Here is an 18,306-nt window from a genome sequence, read left to right on the forward strand (position 1 = left end):
GATAACATGAATCAAAAAAGAAAAAAAAAATAAAAAGAAAAACCCTTTTGTACTTTTTCTTGGCGAAAGATCGAAAGTAAAAGTACGCATCAGAGATTCTGATTTCCTTAAAATCCAAATTCTTCCTTCTCCGGCAAAAAGGAGTTAGATGTATCAGTCTATCATCACTTGCAACAAAAAAGTACCCAAAAAAACCGATAAATCGCACTTAGATGGCTGAACAATTACACAGTTTTAGCAAATAATTTAAACAGAGCATAGAAGAATGGTTGCTAGGAATATTAGGGTTTATCAAGTGGCATGAGAATTGGGGCTATATGTATATATATATATATACATTGGAGGATGGACACAGGGGACTCCAGAGAGCTCGAAATTAGGGTTAAGGAGGACAACCGCAAATTTGCAAAGAGATCCTTTCATTTGATGGTATTTCGGTTTGTCCCGCTTGCATTTTTCTTTTTCATTATGAGTGTATTTTCGTAGCTCTACAATTTTACTTTAATTAATACTACTAGTTCTTATAGTGCAAAATTTTGCAAATCACATTTGTAGCTGTAGATCAATTCAAGATTAGCATTTGCTTCTCAAAGCAATTAGAAGTAGTTTTCCCTAGCGATCAAATATGGTATTTTTCAAAAAAAAAAATATTACTAGTAATTTTTGGTCGATTATAAGTATGGTAAAAATGGTAATGAATTCTAAGCACTATCAATTAGTATATAGTTTAAGCCTGCTTACCATAGCCTAGAGTTGATTGCATATTCGTGTTTTAACACATTTGGTTCTAGCTACTTTTGCAGAAAGTTTTTTTTCTTCCAATGAAAGTATAGTAATAATCTTTCTTGATACACTATGAAATAATGTGGAAGCAATATATATTGTTGAAGATTTATGGGGTCCAACTAGCTTTCTATTTTTGTGAAAAAAATAAATGATTCTTCTACAACCAATTTGTATCAAATTCTTAAAAAAGATGCAAAATTCAAAAGGAAAACACTTATCTAGCTAAAAGAAGAGGAACAAAATAAGGGTAGTTTTGGAGTGAAGAGTTTTTTTTGGGCTCTTGGGTGATAAAATGTTGTTGATGAGAAGACTAGAAATCCATATCGCAAAGATACAAGTGAACTGGAAAAGCCCAATTCATCTTGAACATTGGACATTGGTTTCCAGTATCCAGTGTTGGGCTTTTGATGGCCCCTCTAAGGTGTAATTCTTCACTCAACGCCTAATAGCTGAACTTGGGTTGGCTCCGATGATGTGTGATTCACTTCTCTTTTTGACTGGGCTCTTCAACTATTCTTTGTTTTTTGTTCAGCCCAGAAAATAGGTTACAAGCAAATCCATGCGAAGTTGGTACGAGCTTACGAAGTCCCGAATCCCATCAACCTTGAGTTTTAGACCTTGGAAGTTTTCCATTTCGTCTAGAAGTACGCAGTATTAGGCTTATACGAATTAGGTGTACTCGTTTAAAGGCGTACAAAACAAGAGATACAAACAAGTCGAGCTTAAACGACATATTCGTGAGTTTGCTTTTGAGCTCGAACTCATGTTGATTCAGTTTGAACTTTTCTCGATATATCTTAAATTTCTTTTATAGTTATTAGTTTAAAATATCTATCATATCTTTTGTTTAAAATTAAGTAAGACATTAATTATATTATCTAAATTCGATTGAACTCGAATTCGAGTTCAAGTACAAGTTAAAATTAGAACGAACTCAAGTTTGAGCTCTTCAAGCTCGCGGAACTTGACGAGTTTAAGTACAAGAATTTTAGGAGTCGAATCCGTGCTCAACTTCGAGTGCGTTTGATAAAACTAAAATGTGAAATTTAAAATTTAAAATATAAAGTCTGAATTCATTAAATTGTTAAGTATTAAATCTAATACATTTGAGTGCATATCATATTCAGTAATAAGTAAATAGTTTATCACTTAATTTTGGGAGCAAGTTTTGTTTAGAAAATTTAGTGTCACTTAATTAATTCAGACGTTCAATTTTTTATTATCAAACAATCTGAATATGTTAAGATTTGAATCCATTAAATTAAAATGCAGAATTGAGTTATCAAACAGGAACTTCATTCGTTTAAACGCTTATACAACATCTATATTCGACCCACACAAAACCCCTAGTTCCGACTCATATATGTATAGTGTAATGATTCGTCGTGAGGTGGAAAAATGACAGACACGAGAGGGAGCTTAAAGCAACAATGCAGTTAGAAGCCCAAAAGAAAAACCCCCAATAAAAAAAAAAAAAAAGCTTTTAGAAGACGCAAAACAGCTTTTTGATTCCTCTCTTCTGGTTCAAGAATACATATTAGAGCTAATAAATAAATATAGAAATCTAAAAAGTAAAGTAGCATTGTCTAGTCTGAAAAACATATAATACTGGTATTCCACATCATAAAGTCTTTCTAAAGCTACACCGTCAAGAATACAACTTTAGCCGACATTATGCACAAATATTAATGTGTTTAATCAACCAAACGACAGTAATGTTCTTTCCTTATCTAATTATCTTCTAGGCTGTGCATATGGGAGTTGGCCAACTTTTTCGTACTACAGAAAATTTGGTTTGCTGGTTTTGCTTCAAAAAAAGAACACTAGCACGTGAAGCTTTTATCTAATGGCACCTGGTCTAAAGAGTAATGTCCTGTCCGCTATTATTACATTTTGATTAGCAGACAAACTTCCACAAATTAAGGTTGGTAAAGAAAACCAAAATTTATGGCACCTTTGAAGTTGTAAAATAATGTCCGTCATAAAAAAGAGAAGAAAAACCAAAAAAGAAAATAAAAGGAAAACATTAACAATGGTTAGAACAAAAAATTACGCAGCGGAAGTAACATTAAAATTTTATAAATAATAAAAAAATATTAAAATTTTACGAATAATAAATAATAAAAAAGGCACGGGAGGAAACAAAATATTCTGTTTCAATTCATTAATTTCCCTCAACTACAAACCTAGGATTCCAAGTGTTTAAATAGAGAAACATAACTACAAATTCTATTTTAATTATAATATCAAAACATGACTCAACTCTATTTTCTAAACAAACAAATGATTCCAAATCTAATATAGTTACCAAACAACAAATCAATTTCTAAAACTAGTAAAATTCGAAATATGCTTGGTTTAAAATACGTCAACAACAATTTTGTCCGTGCTTTTTTTTCCCCCTATTTGGAATCTCCAAACTTTACAAAGTGAAAGAGAAGATTTGAGAGTCGAATCCAAACTCATGCTGCTATCTTGTATGTTTCTTTCTTCCAACATAGTTGGACATGAGGGAGATAGTATTGGCTCATCATTGCATATTTCATAGACTTTCTTTGATGTAAAACCAAATATTCATGCATGGTTCTATCTTGTGAACATATTAAACATCGGGTGTTACTATTTACTTCAAGTTAGCATAAAGAGTATTAGGAAACTAAAATGAGAAAAGATCTACTATTTAGATATTGAGCGGAATAACAAGTAGAAGTTCCTTGCCAAGTGCCAATTATCAACCCGAGTAAAATAGAGAATAATAAAAAAAGGCACAAGAATTTCTTGTTAACTAATACTCATGAGAAATATACATACCGAAATCTTCTTTAATCAGAAACTTAAATTATACTTCACCACTCTAAAAAAAAACTTGTTGATTGGTTATGCAAATCATTGTATCAACTTGTCATTGCGCCATGTTGTCTAGTACATTTTTACCACATTTAATTTTTTATCCAAATTTGGCTAAGGTTTCACCAAAGGCAACCTACAATAAGGACCATGCCCTAAGTTTGCATTGAATTTCATAGAATAGTCCCCTTTCATAATCTTCAATGGCATATGCCATCCAGCCACCAAAGTACATTGTTGGGGTAACCACCTTGCTGATAAATGCAGACAAGTAATGCAGAATAATTTGTTTTGCAAAGCAAGTTGCTTTCCAAATTGTACATTGTGCCACAACTAATTATGTACCTTTGTTACATGACAATATTCACTGAACCTGGTATTGCCACTGACTACTGTCACAAATTAACACGGCCTTATTGGCTATATCCATGCAACTGAGAAGAGGCCATTTACTTCCTCTTGGAATCAAACATGTACTTTCCCAATGCCCAGCATCACCTGATTCATTTATGAAGTTACAATAAACTCAATTCTCGTACTAGTTGTCTACGAAACCAACTCCCTCTAGAGGAGTTGGCCGGCCATCACATTAATTATGGGATGAGGATTAAGGGTTCAAATCTTGATTCCCATCAATGTGTCTCAATATGACGTTTGTTCTAAATCCATACGGGTATGTGGTGCACCAGTCTGGTCTGATGGTGGTTCAGTCTCCGTCAAGTTCCCCCGACTCAGTTGGAACTCCCCATAGAGTAGATTCCCCCCTTCCCCGCCCCCTTAGGAGTAGGAGTAGGAGTAGATTAGACATGTGCCATTACGACAAAAAAAGTACTAGTTGTCTAAGATGTCAGTGTACTTACATGTGATTCGGAGAATAATATGTGACTTGTTTAGTCTAATAATGTAGTCTTTAACTATTTAACCCATGATTTGTGAGTGAGTTTGTAATATCACTGAGTTGTGGTTTGTCTGTGTTGATCCCATAATTGTGAGTTAGATGCAATCCTATATATAAAAAAAAAGTATTCAATACATGAGAAAATTAGAGGCAGTCAAAATAGTTTTTATTTTTTTTCTTTTGGCAAATAATATTGCCGTAACTTAAATATTTTATGCATAGAAATTTTGATTAAAATGACAAAACTACCCCTTTCAAGTTCAACATCCATTTTGGCATAAGAAGGGCAAGTTTGAGTATTTACTACGAGAACAGCTACGGCAATAAAATTTGGCATTAGCAGTTGCCTCTTGTTTTTTTTCTCTTAAAAATTTATCAAAAGAAATATTTACTACAGGTTTTAAAGATTGAACTCAGGAGTAAAAGCAGAAACCTAATAGATTTATGCACGCGCATCGCTCGCATTAAGCTGGAAGATGCGCTGTCAAGTGATTCGAACAAAGCGTGCGCATGTCTTGACAGTTCAAATGAAAAGCGAGCAAAAGCCCACGATTCAAAAAACAAAAGGATATATCTTACCAAGCTAGCTTTTCTTCACAACTTAACATTTTAAAATCCTTCAACCAACTCATAATTACGTTGAAATCTCATAGAAAGGCAAAACCTCAAATGAATATAAAAATATGGAAAATACCATAGTTTTTTTTCTTGGTACTGTATTCAAAATTCTAATCCAATTATATCTTGTCGCGTCATCTGATGAACAAAACTCTTAAAAATTATCTAAAAGTTGATAACTCTTACTTAACATCTAATGATGAATTAAATCTCATCAGTACAGTACCCAAAATGGATTATAAAACTCTCCAACAGGATCAATACACCTAACATGAAAGGCCTTCAATAATAGAACTCAAAAAAAAAATTTTGTGGCTGGTTGAGATTTGTTATTTAGGAAAAAAATTTTATTTATTTATTTTTAAATATATTTTCCATTCACGTTCCTATTGTGGTCGCTTAATTTCTGCCCCTTCGAAAAATTAAAAAGCAATTGAGAAATCACATTTTTCTACAAGATAAAAGTTTAATCTCAAGAGTGATAAATTTGGCCTAATTAGTGTTGGGATACTTTCAACTTTGGAGGCACATCAATCATCAAATCATGGGGACAAAGTCAGGTGTGTCTTTCCTGGTTGTTAGCTACTGATTGGTTTTGATTAAGAGTAATTATGCAAAATAGCCAGAATCATTGACAGCCATTTCAAAAGTAATTTTGATGCTGATAGGCAAGAAAGCTAAAGGAAGAAGAAGAAGAAGTGTAACAAGTTTCTTTCTCTCTTTGTCATTTTTTCTGCTGGGAGAGGAAACAACTTTTCTATATTAACTCATGAAAATTTTCATCTTGTACCAAGTGTCAAGGTGTCCACCGTGACGGAAGGAACCATGTTTTCTTGATTGTCCCCAAATACGAAAAGAAAAAGAGGGTTCGTTCACTAGCAAAAGTCAAGCTAAGTACCACTAGCTTTCACATTCTATAATCTTTTGTTGGATTTTCTTCGTGGATTTGACGGTGACCAAAGCCTCAAAGCTCAAGGGTCATAATCCATAAGATGTACAATAATTCTAGTTTTTTTTTTTTAAAAAAAAAAACCAAGTATAAATTCTAGCTTTAGTTTGAGAAAAGCCATTTGAATGTAACAAATTTCCTTCACTTTAAAACAATTTGAGTAGTCAAAGAGTGAAATTCTAGTAAGGGTTGATATTAAAGATTTGAATAAATTACTGAAACTGAGTCTTGAAACTGAGTCTAGTAAATGTTGAGATCGTGACCTAAAGAAAAAAAAAAGCTTGATAACATGGCATGTAAATTAGGGTAATATGTTTATTCTATTGCTCCAATAAAATTCGGTCAAAAGAAAGTGTAAGACTCTTTCTTTTTCTGAGCAAATTCTTGAAAGCACACTTATTATTGGTTGAAAATTGAAATGTAAAGCGGGAACTGCTTTTACAGCAGTCATAGTGCGAGGGAATTGGTGAAACAGAATTCATACAATTTTCCAATGTCTTGGTTCCGCCGTTCTATGGCCGTAATATAATACTCCCTCCGTCCCACTTTAATAGTTCTCATTATTTTTTCACACAGTTTAAGAAAAAGTAGTTAACTTTATTGGAAAAATCAATTTAGGTAGCTATTTTCCTAAAATACTCTCACATTAATTAGAGTATAACTTTATGGGAACTTGAATTGATGGTAAAAAAAGAATCAACTCTCATTAAATGGGGTAGGTTTATAGTAACAACAACTTACATTGAATAAGGGTATTTTAGGAAAATTAAAATACAACTACATTCTTTAATTGGAAACTGGACTACAATTTGGGACAGACGAAAAAGGAAAACATGACTATCAAAGTGGGACGGAGGGAGTAAGATTCTTTCGAAATAAAATTGCTCTTTCCCAAGAAACAAAAACTAATATGGACTAAAATAAAAGGAGTAAGTGTTTGTAAAGAAAACAAAAAAAAAAACAAAATTTGATCATTGAGAGGTTACATTATTGGTGCACCATGCCCTAATGGCCATTTATACATTTTATTCTATGCTAGTAAACCAAAACTAGTACTCCCTCCGTCCCGTTTTGTTAGTCTTGTTTTCCTTTTTCGTCTGTCCCAAATTGTAGTCCACTTTCCCATTAAGGAATGTAGTAATCTTTTAAATTGTCTAAAATACCCTTATTAAATATCTTGTTATTAATCCATTGTTATTAAATACTAACCCACTACATTGAATACATTGAGCTTTTCCAATACATAGATAAATGAAAAGTCTATCTTTATTATTTATTGGCACTATTGGCGGTAATTGAAACAATCAGGGTGCATTATTGGCGGTAACTGATATTTATTGGCACCATTAGCTGTAACTGATATTAATTGGCACTCTTCGTGATTAGCATAAGGGTATTTTAGGAAATTATTAATCTAAATTTATGTTTCCAACCAAATTAATTACACTTTCTTAATCTGTGTGAAAAAAAAACCAAGACTAACAAAACGGGACGGAGGGAGTATAAAATAAAATGAAAGGAGTAAGTGTCTGTGAAGAAACCAAAATCATATAGAATAATGTTTATTTTATAGGTTATATAATAGGTACTGCACCAAGGTCTAAGGACCATTTATTCAATTTTGGTTTTCTGAAAATGCCATTTATGTCTTCTTCTGGAGCTTTTTAAAAGTTTCCTTGTGTTGTTGGATCAATCACCTTCAGTCTTTGCCTGTGATGATATAATCCACCTATATGAGGTGTAGTGGAGCCAAGTCTAAAAAAAAAAAAATCACCTTCAGTCGTGTATACGACTTCCACTCTTTACACATAATATTGCATAGGTCGAACCATGCAATTAAGCTATTTCATGTATTTGAATAATCTAAATGGATCTTCCATTTCATATTTTATTAGTGAACTCAAAGTAGGATTTACATGTCATATTCCTACAATTTATTGCTTACAAAAAATTCCACGTTTCCATTAATACAAAAGTTTTTAAAAATTAGATGGTTCAATTTCTTGCATTACTTTTCCTTCTGGAAAAGTTTATTTGTGGTTGAGTTTGTCATTCTTAATTCTCAAAAACAAGTATGGAGTACTTATATGGTTATATCTCCATTCTTTGTGTGTCAGTAATAAATAAAAGGGTAATTTACTTATTACTCCCTATAGTTTTACAGAATGTCAGATGGCTCCTAAGGTTTTAAAATAGCTACATAACCATCATATGGTTTCATGTAAAGTGAAAAATGAAAGAAATGTACAATTTATTACGGCGTTTATACCAAACGCACTTTAAAAGCACGCGTGATAAAATCTTACTATCAATGCAATCCCTTTATAATTTGTATAAATATCCACTTTACTCCTTTGTGGTTTTTGCATTTATCTATGTAATCTCCCTATACTTTAATACAAGGTGGTTAATCCATCGATTAATTTAGCATTTAAGTAAGGGCACTATTGGTATTTCAACTAATAACGTTATATAGCTATTTTCCGTTAATTTTTCACTTTATGTAAAACTATAGGGGGATGAAGTAGATATTTTGAAATGTTAGGAGGGTCATGTGGCAATAAATAAAATCACAGGGAAGTTACATGTAATTTACCCTAAATAAAACTATGAGAATCCTTTTTTTTTTTTTTGGAAATAAACATTGCAAAATAAAAGGAGAACAAAAAATGTGTAGCAAATATTATTAACCAATAGTAAAATGAAGTGGAATTTCCTCCAAATGATAATTAGCTGTCAAACTCTTTAATGAAACACATCAAAATTTAGTTTGTTTTAGTATACCGAGGAAAATAAACAACCATATTATACTATCCTGTAGTAATATTATAAACCTAAAAGGCAAATTAGAGTATAAACAATAATTTACCAGTCGCGAATTTCAAAACTCTTTCCTATAAGTCAATTGTTTGAAAAATATACTTGTATCATAAACACAGTTCACAACAACTGTAAAGATCTGTAGTTATTTACCAGGTTAGCATATAAAGCTGTTCGTATTACTTGAAAATTGAAAGTATTTTGTGCTTTCTATTTTTCCTTGATTATTTCTCATTATGTGGAAAACTTTTCTTACTTTTTGGTCCATTTTCTTATCAAATAAGTTTTGGTGGTAACCAACAGACCAAATGGCTGTTGGCAGAACTGATGGTAATCACAATCAGTAGATTAACACAATCTTGCAAAAGTTATGTACAACAGATTTTGGCCTAAGACCCCACTTGAAACTTGAAAACAGCCCTACAAATTTATATTTTTCAATACTTTAATTGTCATATCTTCAGAATTTGTCGTGTGCATTAACGTGTGATTCTTTTCAATCGGTCGTTATCGGATTTTTGCAAAATAAATAAAGGCCGAATAAATTTGGGAACAAAATGACAAAGTTGATAACATAGGCAACGGCCTACGTGCGATCCTATAAAAAACCATTTACGTTTTCAAGTTGGCTTTCTTGAAGCAAATCGACGTTGATGCTAGCTTTTTCCCATATAAGATTTTCACTTTCATTTTTTTAAAATGACGGGGAAGTATGCTTTGAACTTGAGCTAATACTATTACTTTTCAAACGTTGGGGACAAGATCCAGATTGTTTTGTGGTTGTTAGCTATTGAGTGGTTTTCACGCATGCATATGAACTTTTATGGTTGCCAGATTGGGTATGGAAATTGAATTTTGTGACTTGAGGATTGCATTTTATTCAATTAAAACTTACAAGCTCCTGAGAGGCAGATTCATGCACACAAAATAGTAAAAGTATATGAAAAGAAGCTCATTTAAAATATTATTAGAAATAATTATATAAGATAAAACGTAATTGAAAAACATGTTTATAATTAGGATTGCTATTGAGTCGAATCGAGTTCGAATAATGTTCTATTCGAACTCGTCAAATTCTTCAAAGTTGAGTTCGAACTTGTACTCCATCACATCAAGCTCAATTGAGCTTAATTGACTTCAATCAAGCTTTCAAACTCGATTTTTTGGTAAATTTAATAAATTTAAAATAAATAATTAAAAATTATATTATAAACACACAACTTGAAAAAATATGACGAGTATTCGAGTATTAATTTTTTCTACTTGAACTCAACTTGATTATCTTATCAAGTCGCTTGAACTCAATCAACACCAAGTCCAATTAAGTCTTTGATTGAGCTACTCGCGAATCTGAGTCAAGTATTTTGGTCAATTCACATCCATCTTTATGATGCAAACAAAATAATACTTACGAAAAAATTTTGGTAGTTAGTTAGTGTCTCTATGTGCACGAATTATTTGAATTACATCAAGAAAAGATTTCAATTAAACGTTCACGTTTGTATTTTTATTTTACCATGAAGAATGTTGGCTCTTCCATAATGAAATACAATTGATACGTTGAATCGAACATATTGTCTTTTTTTTTTTTTTTGCTGACGGAGTGGGTGTCTGGGTCAATCCTTACGGGGCCCGACTAATCCCACTCCGGCCCGGGAGGAGAGGCCCCATCCCCCGAACACGGTAACCACGGGACTCGAACCCTTGCGGGCACTGGACACCAGCTCCTAAGGAAGCTTGCTGAGACCAACCGAGCTGCCCACGAGGGGCGAACATATTGTCATTCTACATAATGTACAAGCAATTCTTTTTTTTTTTTCGTCATATTGTTTACTGTTATTCCCTTTATTTCTTATTTTGTCGTTAGGACAAGCATGCGCAATGGCACTTTGTACAATATTTATCATCATTGTTGAATTTTTAGCAAAGAAAAGCTCTAAATAGAGAGCAAATTAATGGGGAGAATGAATTGTCTACACTTTTAGTTAATGAATATTTACTTCATAGGAGTACATGAACAGAAAAAAGTTTATAATTAACCTGCCAAATATCAAATGTAACTGACTGTAAACTAGTCACAAAATTAACATAGGTCCTTGCTCTAATTGTAACCACAGGATTAATTTGGAGTCATACTTACCCGAAACTATAAAAAATTACAATGAAAGTACGTTGCACATCCCAAAGATCTTTCATAAAAAACAATATTATAAAGGGAAAACAAAAACAACACAGAAATGAAATACAGTAAATAAAGAAAAGAAACAAAAGAATACAGCAATAAAAGAAAGTAATAAACCAAGAATATGGTAAAACCAAAAAGGTCCAAAAGATAGAAAAGAGAGAGGGAGGGAACAGCCCTGCCGAAGATGGCAAAAGAGATAGTGGCAGTAAAGCAGAAAAAAAGAGGCAGAGGCGGCAGCTCAAGTTGAGGCATGGGCGGCTAGCCGCTCATGCGGGAGGATATATGACCACTCATCATCACGAGCCGACTCTTTTCTTCTTCTTATTTAAACTTAGTTCTTTCTTTTGGCTTTTGGGGATTTGATATTCAAAATCATCACATGCCATGCACCATAGCTAAGGTTGCAGCCTTTTGGAAATGAAAAATACCAAAGTTGATAATCAAATTCTAGACTCTACATAGTTCAGGCATCAGCAGTTAGTAACAAGTTAGCCACAATTTAAAACCCGAGAGCAGCTATTCTTTCTTTCAAACCCGCAAGTGGTCTATGCATAAGGCCAGATTGGAGCTCTACTATAGTTTCAAAATTGACAATGTTAAAAATGCTAATCAGCATTTGTCACAAGAGCAACACATTATTAAAGAATACTTATTATGTTTTTGAAATACTAATTTTATACTTATAAATACTTATTATTAACTTTTCAGTTTTGCTTGACAATTCGACCGACACATCCTTTTCTTAAGAGTTTTCATTAGGCTTGAAACTTGTCACTGAATATTTTCGGTTGAAATGGTGACGATTTTTGTCAAGTTTGCTGAGTAGGAATGAAAGGGATCTCAATTGTTACACTATTAATCAATCTACTCGACTTTAATTTTGTAAGATGTGTATCGAGAAGATGACTCTGCCAATTTCACAATCACAACATTTTCTTGATTAAAAAAAAAGAAACAAAAAAAAAAAAAGAAGAGATGCTACATATCTTGGGTTTTCCTTCCAACCTATGACAACTAACAATGACAGCTCTCTTATCATTGATTAGTCATCCCATACATCACCCATGTGCTTGTTATCTTGCCTTGCCCTACCCTTTTTTGGTATATCTTCTGCTTGTGACTTGTGCAGTGTGCTTTGGTTTTTGTTGGACTGGAATTGGAGGTGTAATGTACGTAACAGAGAGGAAATTAAATGGCAAGATCACTCCTGCAGATTGTTCTAGCAGAAATAAATGAGTCAAATTTGCTGCTACAACTAGTCTACTAGTATTAATGTCATTCCCTATTTCACACTTGCTGAGGTCTCAATAATCGGCTCAACAACCAAACATCGGAGTAAATGTGCTATACTTACTAGTACTACGACCGCTGGAGTGAGAGGGTTTTGGTCGGTCAGACTTGGGGATATTCAATCTCTTGGTTTCATTCTATCTTGTTGAATGAGGAGACTAGAGGGGGCACTCTTAGTCAGCTTAAACTTGAATGCGTAGTTATAAAATTTGGCCTGGTTCAGTAGTCGAACCGATCAACCCAGTAAACTGACCATAGAATCGAGTTGGGATGCTAATTAAATCAGTGAAGCAACAAGTCTGTTGGCCAGTTAACGGCCCGACAGTTCAACTGATAAATCAAGAAAAAGTCGCCGATTGAACTGCCAACTTAAAAATTTTACTATTTTTATAATTTAAAATACATTATTATATTGTATAATATAACTATTGTGCAACCCACAGTTGAACTACTCAAGTTGCAGTTGAACCGGTGACTCGATCACTTTTTCGGGTTGAGTTCTGAGTTCGGTTTTATAACTATCTTTGAATGATAATTTTCAATAATTTTTTATATAAACCGCAAAGATAGCAACCCTAAAAAAAATAATGCAGTTGAGCAATATTAATTTCACTTGTGAAGTGTAATACTTGGGATTCTATAAGATTGATACAATTGTAATTTGATACCCATTATGTAGAGGTATCAGAATGGGTGTCTTGGGTTAGATTGGGCAGGTTATAATTTGGTAATGAGCATAATTGGGTCAACCCATTTAATAAATGGGTCAAAATGAGCCAGTCCATTTGCACCCATTTAATAAATGGGTATAGGCATACCCTATTACTCATTTATGTTTTCTTGAAATTTTACATTTTTTATTTTTTTGGCATTTTGTTTGACAAGAAATAATGATATTTTATTATTATCATATTGGTAAGAAATTTAATTTATTTGGTTAACACTAATTGAGTTTAAATATATAATTATTTTTAAATGAATTTAAATGAGTGAGTCGATTCAACTCACTATCCACCAATTAAATGGGTTTAATGAGTGCCTATTTAGACACATTTAAAGTTTATTGTATACCTAAATTCACTTATTAGTGAGCGAGTTTGGGTGAGTCAATATAATTGAGTTGTAATTGACATCTCTACTGTTATGAAAAGTGTGTATTTAATTATGAAAATAAAGATTTTGGGTTCAAGTCTCAATATATTTAAGTTTTTTCAAATGTAATGTTAATATTTGTCCGTCTATTTATAGGTTAAGCGGTAATATTATAGGCTAGTAATCTATTTGTGTTGCTTGGATCACGATTGTGGATTCGCTGTAGTGCATCACACAAAAATTGTAAAATTATTTGTCAATTATGTGGTCCATATTATGGTTTATCATTACAGGTGCTACGACCGCAAGAGTACTAAATGTGCTACACTTTTGGCATGGCGACAACCAGGGTGCTAAGGATTGGTCGGTGAGACTGGGAGGAATGGAATCTCATGCTTTCTCTCTCTCTTGTGGAATGAGGGTTTATTCTTACTCAGTAATCTTGAGGGGTAATTAATTTCCAATTATCTAATATAATCCATTAAGAAAGGAACCCTGAAAAAAGAAATAATTAATAAGCAATTCAATATACAAACTTTCATTTGTAGAATGTAACCCTGGGTATTCTACAAGATTGATACATGATTTGATATGCAGAATGGAAAGTATGCATTTAATTGTTAAAGGTTATGCATTCAAATCTCACTATATGTGAGTTTTTTCTAACATAATGTAAGGCTTTGTTTGGATTGCATTTTTCTGAATTTTTTTGTAGAAAAATTACTGTAACAATTTGATATATGTGAGATAAAAAGGTAATTGAAAAATATTTTTACGAAAAACGAAACAATTTTTCAAACAAGGCCTTAATTGCTGTCCAAACAAGGCCTTAATATTTGTCCCCGGTGCAAGTTAGTTTGTAAATATAAGCTACTAATCTGGTTGTGTTCTTCAATCATTGTGGGTTACTAATAATTTTATCCAAAAAAATTGTAAAATTATTTCTCAATTATTTGGTCCGTGTTATGGCTCTCTCTTCTAATGCAGCTGTTCACAGTTAGAGCATCCACAATGCTATTACACCTTGTGGAGTGTAATCCACATGCCACATCAGCATTCCACTTTCTCCTCTTTTATTACACTTTCACTCACAATGGATTATACTCCATAAGGTGTAATAGCATGGGTCCACAATCAAATCAAATATTTATTTTAATAATGCAGAACTCATATCCCATAAATAAATAAAGTAATTTTTAAAAATAATTTTGTTATTTTTAAAAAATAAAGTACTAACTTTCATTAAATTTTTTACATTTTGAATTTTTATTTTCTAAAAATGATATTATTAATTTTTAAGTTTTGAATAATATATCTTTTTCTATCTTTCAAAAATAATATATTGCTTTTTTTTCAAAAATAATTATGCAGGAAATTAAACAAATATTTGATACTTTAAATGCAAAGATATCATAATAATCCATACTTAATTAATAATTCGAAATGTAATTAGTTGAACTCCATAACATAATGGGATTACATTTAATCATGAGTCCCACCTTCTAATGGGATTACACGCATCATATGATGCGTGTAATCTCCATGACACGGCCCCAATGGGAGACCGTGTCATGGAGTGGTGTAATGGCCCTCCATTACACCCGCGCTGCTGTTGCTCTTAGTTGCAATACAGGGTGAGAGTTAGATTCATCTTGTGACCACTGAGCCTAGCATCATCATGCAATCCAATTGAATTTTTTTTTTTTTTTTGGCTTTAAACACCGAGTATCCCGACCTTCAGTTAGATTAATCCGAATTCAATCTGAAGAGCGCCTGCAAAGTCCGACTCCTGCTCAGGAGTGAAGGTCTGACCCAGAGATTTTCAAAACGTTACAAACAAGAGTCGAACTGTGACCTTTCATTGGTATTAGTAACTCACTTATCAATTGCCCCGAACTCATGTGTTAATCCAATCGAATTTTACCATACAAAAGGAGCAGTAAACAGTAATTGACAATAATGAGACAGCCATGACGAGGTTCCAAACCGCTTGGTTGTAAGTCAAAAAAGATGCCTAGAACACAAACAGAAATAACCGCTTGCACCCAGTTTTGAGTCCCCGCCGTACACAGTGTGAAGACTGAGGATTTTGGTCCTATTCAGCCAAGAAAAAGAAGGTAAACAAAAGCAAAAAGCTGAAAAAAGATAGACTATGATGTTAGCCATGCAATGCCCTGCCCCTGTTGCCCCCCTCTCCCCTCCAATGGTCTATATATATCCATTTCTCCCCAGCTCAATTTTCCTCACACACTCTTTCACTCTCCTCTCTTCTTTCAGAAAAAAGATAAGCAACTTAGCAAGCATCAAGGTTAATATTCTCTAATGAAAAAAAAGAAAAAAAAAAACGTTTTTCTCTTTCTTGATTTTTATGTTGAGGGATCATAAATGCTCCTAACAACTCTCATTTGAATTATTTTTTTTCTCTACAGGAAAATGGAACTTCTTGGTTTTCTCATCATTGGCTATCTTTCCATTTCCTCGTTTGTTCATGGATATGACGAGGGGTGGACTGATGCTCATGCTACTTTCTATGGAGGCGGTGATGCTTCCGGCACAATGGGTAAGAATTCATCACATATTCCTCTTCAATCCTTCTCATAGTCCAATTATTAATAAACTTGTGGAGAATAATTAAATTCTTTCTTTATCTGCAGGAGGGGCTTGTGGCTATGGAAATCTATACAGCCAAGGTTATGGGACAAACACAGCTGCTCTGAGCACCGCATTGTTCAACAATGGACTGAGCTGTGGAGCTTGCTTTGAAATCAAATGTATGAATGACCCAAAAGCTTGCCTTCCTGGTTCCATTATTGTCACAGCTACCAACTTTTGCCCTCCTAACAATGCACTCCCAAACAATGATGGAGGCTGGTGCAATCCACCTCTGCAACATTTTGACCTCTCTCAGCCTGTTTTCCAGCGTATTGGTCAATACAGAGCTGGAATTGTCCCAGTCTCTTATAGAAGGTAGATTCTTGCACCTTTTCATTCCCTTTTTATTCAGTTTCATGTAGGTAAATAAAGTTCTATCACCAAGCACAACACTCAAGACTAATTTTCCTGTCAAAGATTGGATTCTGACAACAAAAATATGAACATGTAACAACAGGGTGCCATGTCAAAGGAAGGGCGGCATCAGATTTACCATCAATGGCCATTCTTACTTCAACCTGGTCCTAATCACAAATGTTGGAGGTGCTGGTGATGTCCATGCCGTTTCAGTCAAAGGGTCAAGCAGTAATTGGCAACCAATGTCAAGAAATTGGGGACAGAACTGGCAAAGCAACTCTTTTCTTGATGGACAAAGCATCTCATTCAAGGTCACCACTAGTGATGGTCGAACCGTGGTCTGCAACAATGCTATACCTGCTAGCTGGTCCTATGGCCAAACCTTCACTGGTGGACAATTCACTTAATTGAATCACTAGTGTTATGTATTAGTTTGGTAAATGAATTTTATAGGTGATGGATGAGTCACTAGAGATTGCAATTTTCGTGTCAAAAAAGAAAAAAAAGAAAAAGAAAAATTGGGGCAGGGCTTGTTTTAAAGAGCCCCTAACCATTTTTCCTTAGTTGTGTCACATGAAGTTTGTTTCTGTCTAGGTCTTTTTAGGAAGGCAGAAATAGGGCAGTGGTAGGTTACGGTTCTAACCACCCGCCAATTAATACTTCATGGTACTATCTTTGGTTTGATTGGTTTAATGTCTTTAAGTTGATTAAGGCAAGAGTATTATTAAGGGTGAAGTTAATGTTATTGTACTCAGCTAAAGCTGATTTTTTTTTTTTTTTTTTTTTTTGTGGTGGTGTTGCCTTCTGGTAAAGGCGTGGTTATTGATAGTATCTGATTCTATCAGACTGTAAACCGTTAATGTTGTCTGCTTCCTTTTCTGACAATCGCCATCAATAAAAGGACTTGACACCTTGGGTGCTGAACCTTAAATTGAACTTGTGTCCCTATCTATCTCAATGTCTACATGTGAAATTTGTTTGGTTGTATTTGCTATTTAATTTTAATTTCAGCATTTTTTTTAAAATTTCTAAAACTCATGTAGTATAGTATTTCTTTTAATACTATTTGTTTTTTCACCTGAGCTTTTATGTCACAATAAGAAGAAGACCTATCCACAAGCATTAGTTCATATCCTTTTGGATAAGTATTCCCAGCCCAGACCTCTCATTGCATTTTTTGATACTGGTGCCGCTTATGACAATTTTAGTCTTGGCAGCAAAAGCTCCATCACACATATACAAAATTATATTCTGTTTTGGCAGAACAGAAATTAGTTTCTAGTAGAGTTATCTTTTGGACATTTTGAAAAGTGCTTCGACCCCAAAAAAAAAAAATTTAATTGGAAAATGTTTTAAAACTTTTTTCACTAGAAAATCTAATAAAATTCCAATCTAAACGAGTTTGCACCACCAAAACCTGGCTTGAAATTCTTTCCCCAAGAAGAAAAAATATAAACTAATAAAGTCCCATTGTGATACCGGTCTACAACGGAGTTGGAGGTCCTTGGCGAGCAGTAATTTGTGTGCCCCATTTGACTGGGAATTTGGGGTATGACACTTCAGGATTAATATACTAGGGAAAAAAAATATTAAAGGCTGATCTCCCAAAATCAAAGAGTGATAAATTAGGAGAAACCAAACACGAAGGAATTCTCTTTGTTTCTTCTCCAACAGCACGTCTACACAAAGATTGAGAGAACAGATGCCCACGCAACACAATGGGGCTATTCACTTTGAATCTTTAATACACTCACCAAACAAAGCTAAAACTAATGTGCTAATTAGTAGCGGTCAAACCATGGTCTCCGCTCG

At 33.5% G+C, this 18,306-nt stretch overlaps 1 protein-coding gene across 1 annotated transcript; it reads left to right on the forward strand.

The window, feature by feature from the left end:
• Positions 1-15,730: 15,730 nt before the first annotated feature.
• On the forward strand, positions 15,731-17,430 carry LOC113768380 (expansin-A15-like). Its single transcript, XM_027312716.1, has 4 exons — positions 15,731-15,793; positions 15,915-16,045; positions 16,140-16,452; positions 16,595-17,430. The coding sequence occupies exons 2-4, from the start codon at positions 15,919-15,921 to the stop codon at positions 16,899-16,901; spliced, it is 747 nt and encodes a 248-aa protein (XP_027168517.1). The 5' UTR covers positions 15,731-15,793; positions 15,915-15,918; the 3' UTR covers positions 16,902-17,430.
• Positions 17,431-18,306: the final 876 nt, after the last annotated feature.

The sequence above is a fragment of the Coffea eugenioides genome, chromosome 4, assembly GCF_003713205.1.
Source record: "Coffea eugenioides isolate CCC68of chromosome 4, Ceug_1.0, whole genome shotgun sequence".
NCBI lineage: Eukaryota > Viridiplantae > Streptophyta > Magnoliopsida > Gentianales > Rubiaceae > Coffea > Coffea eugenioides.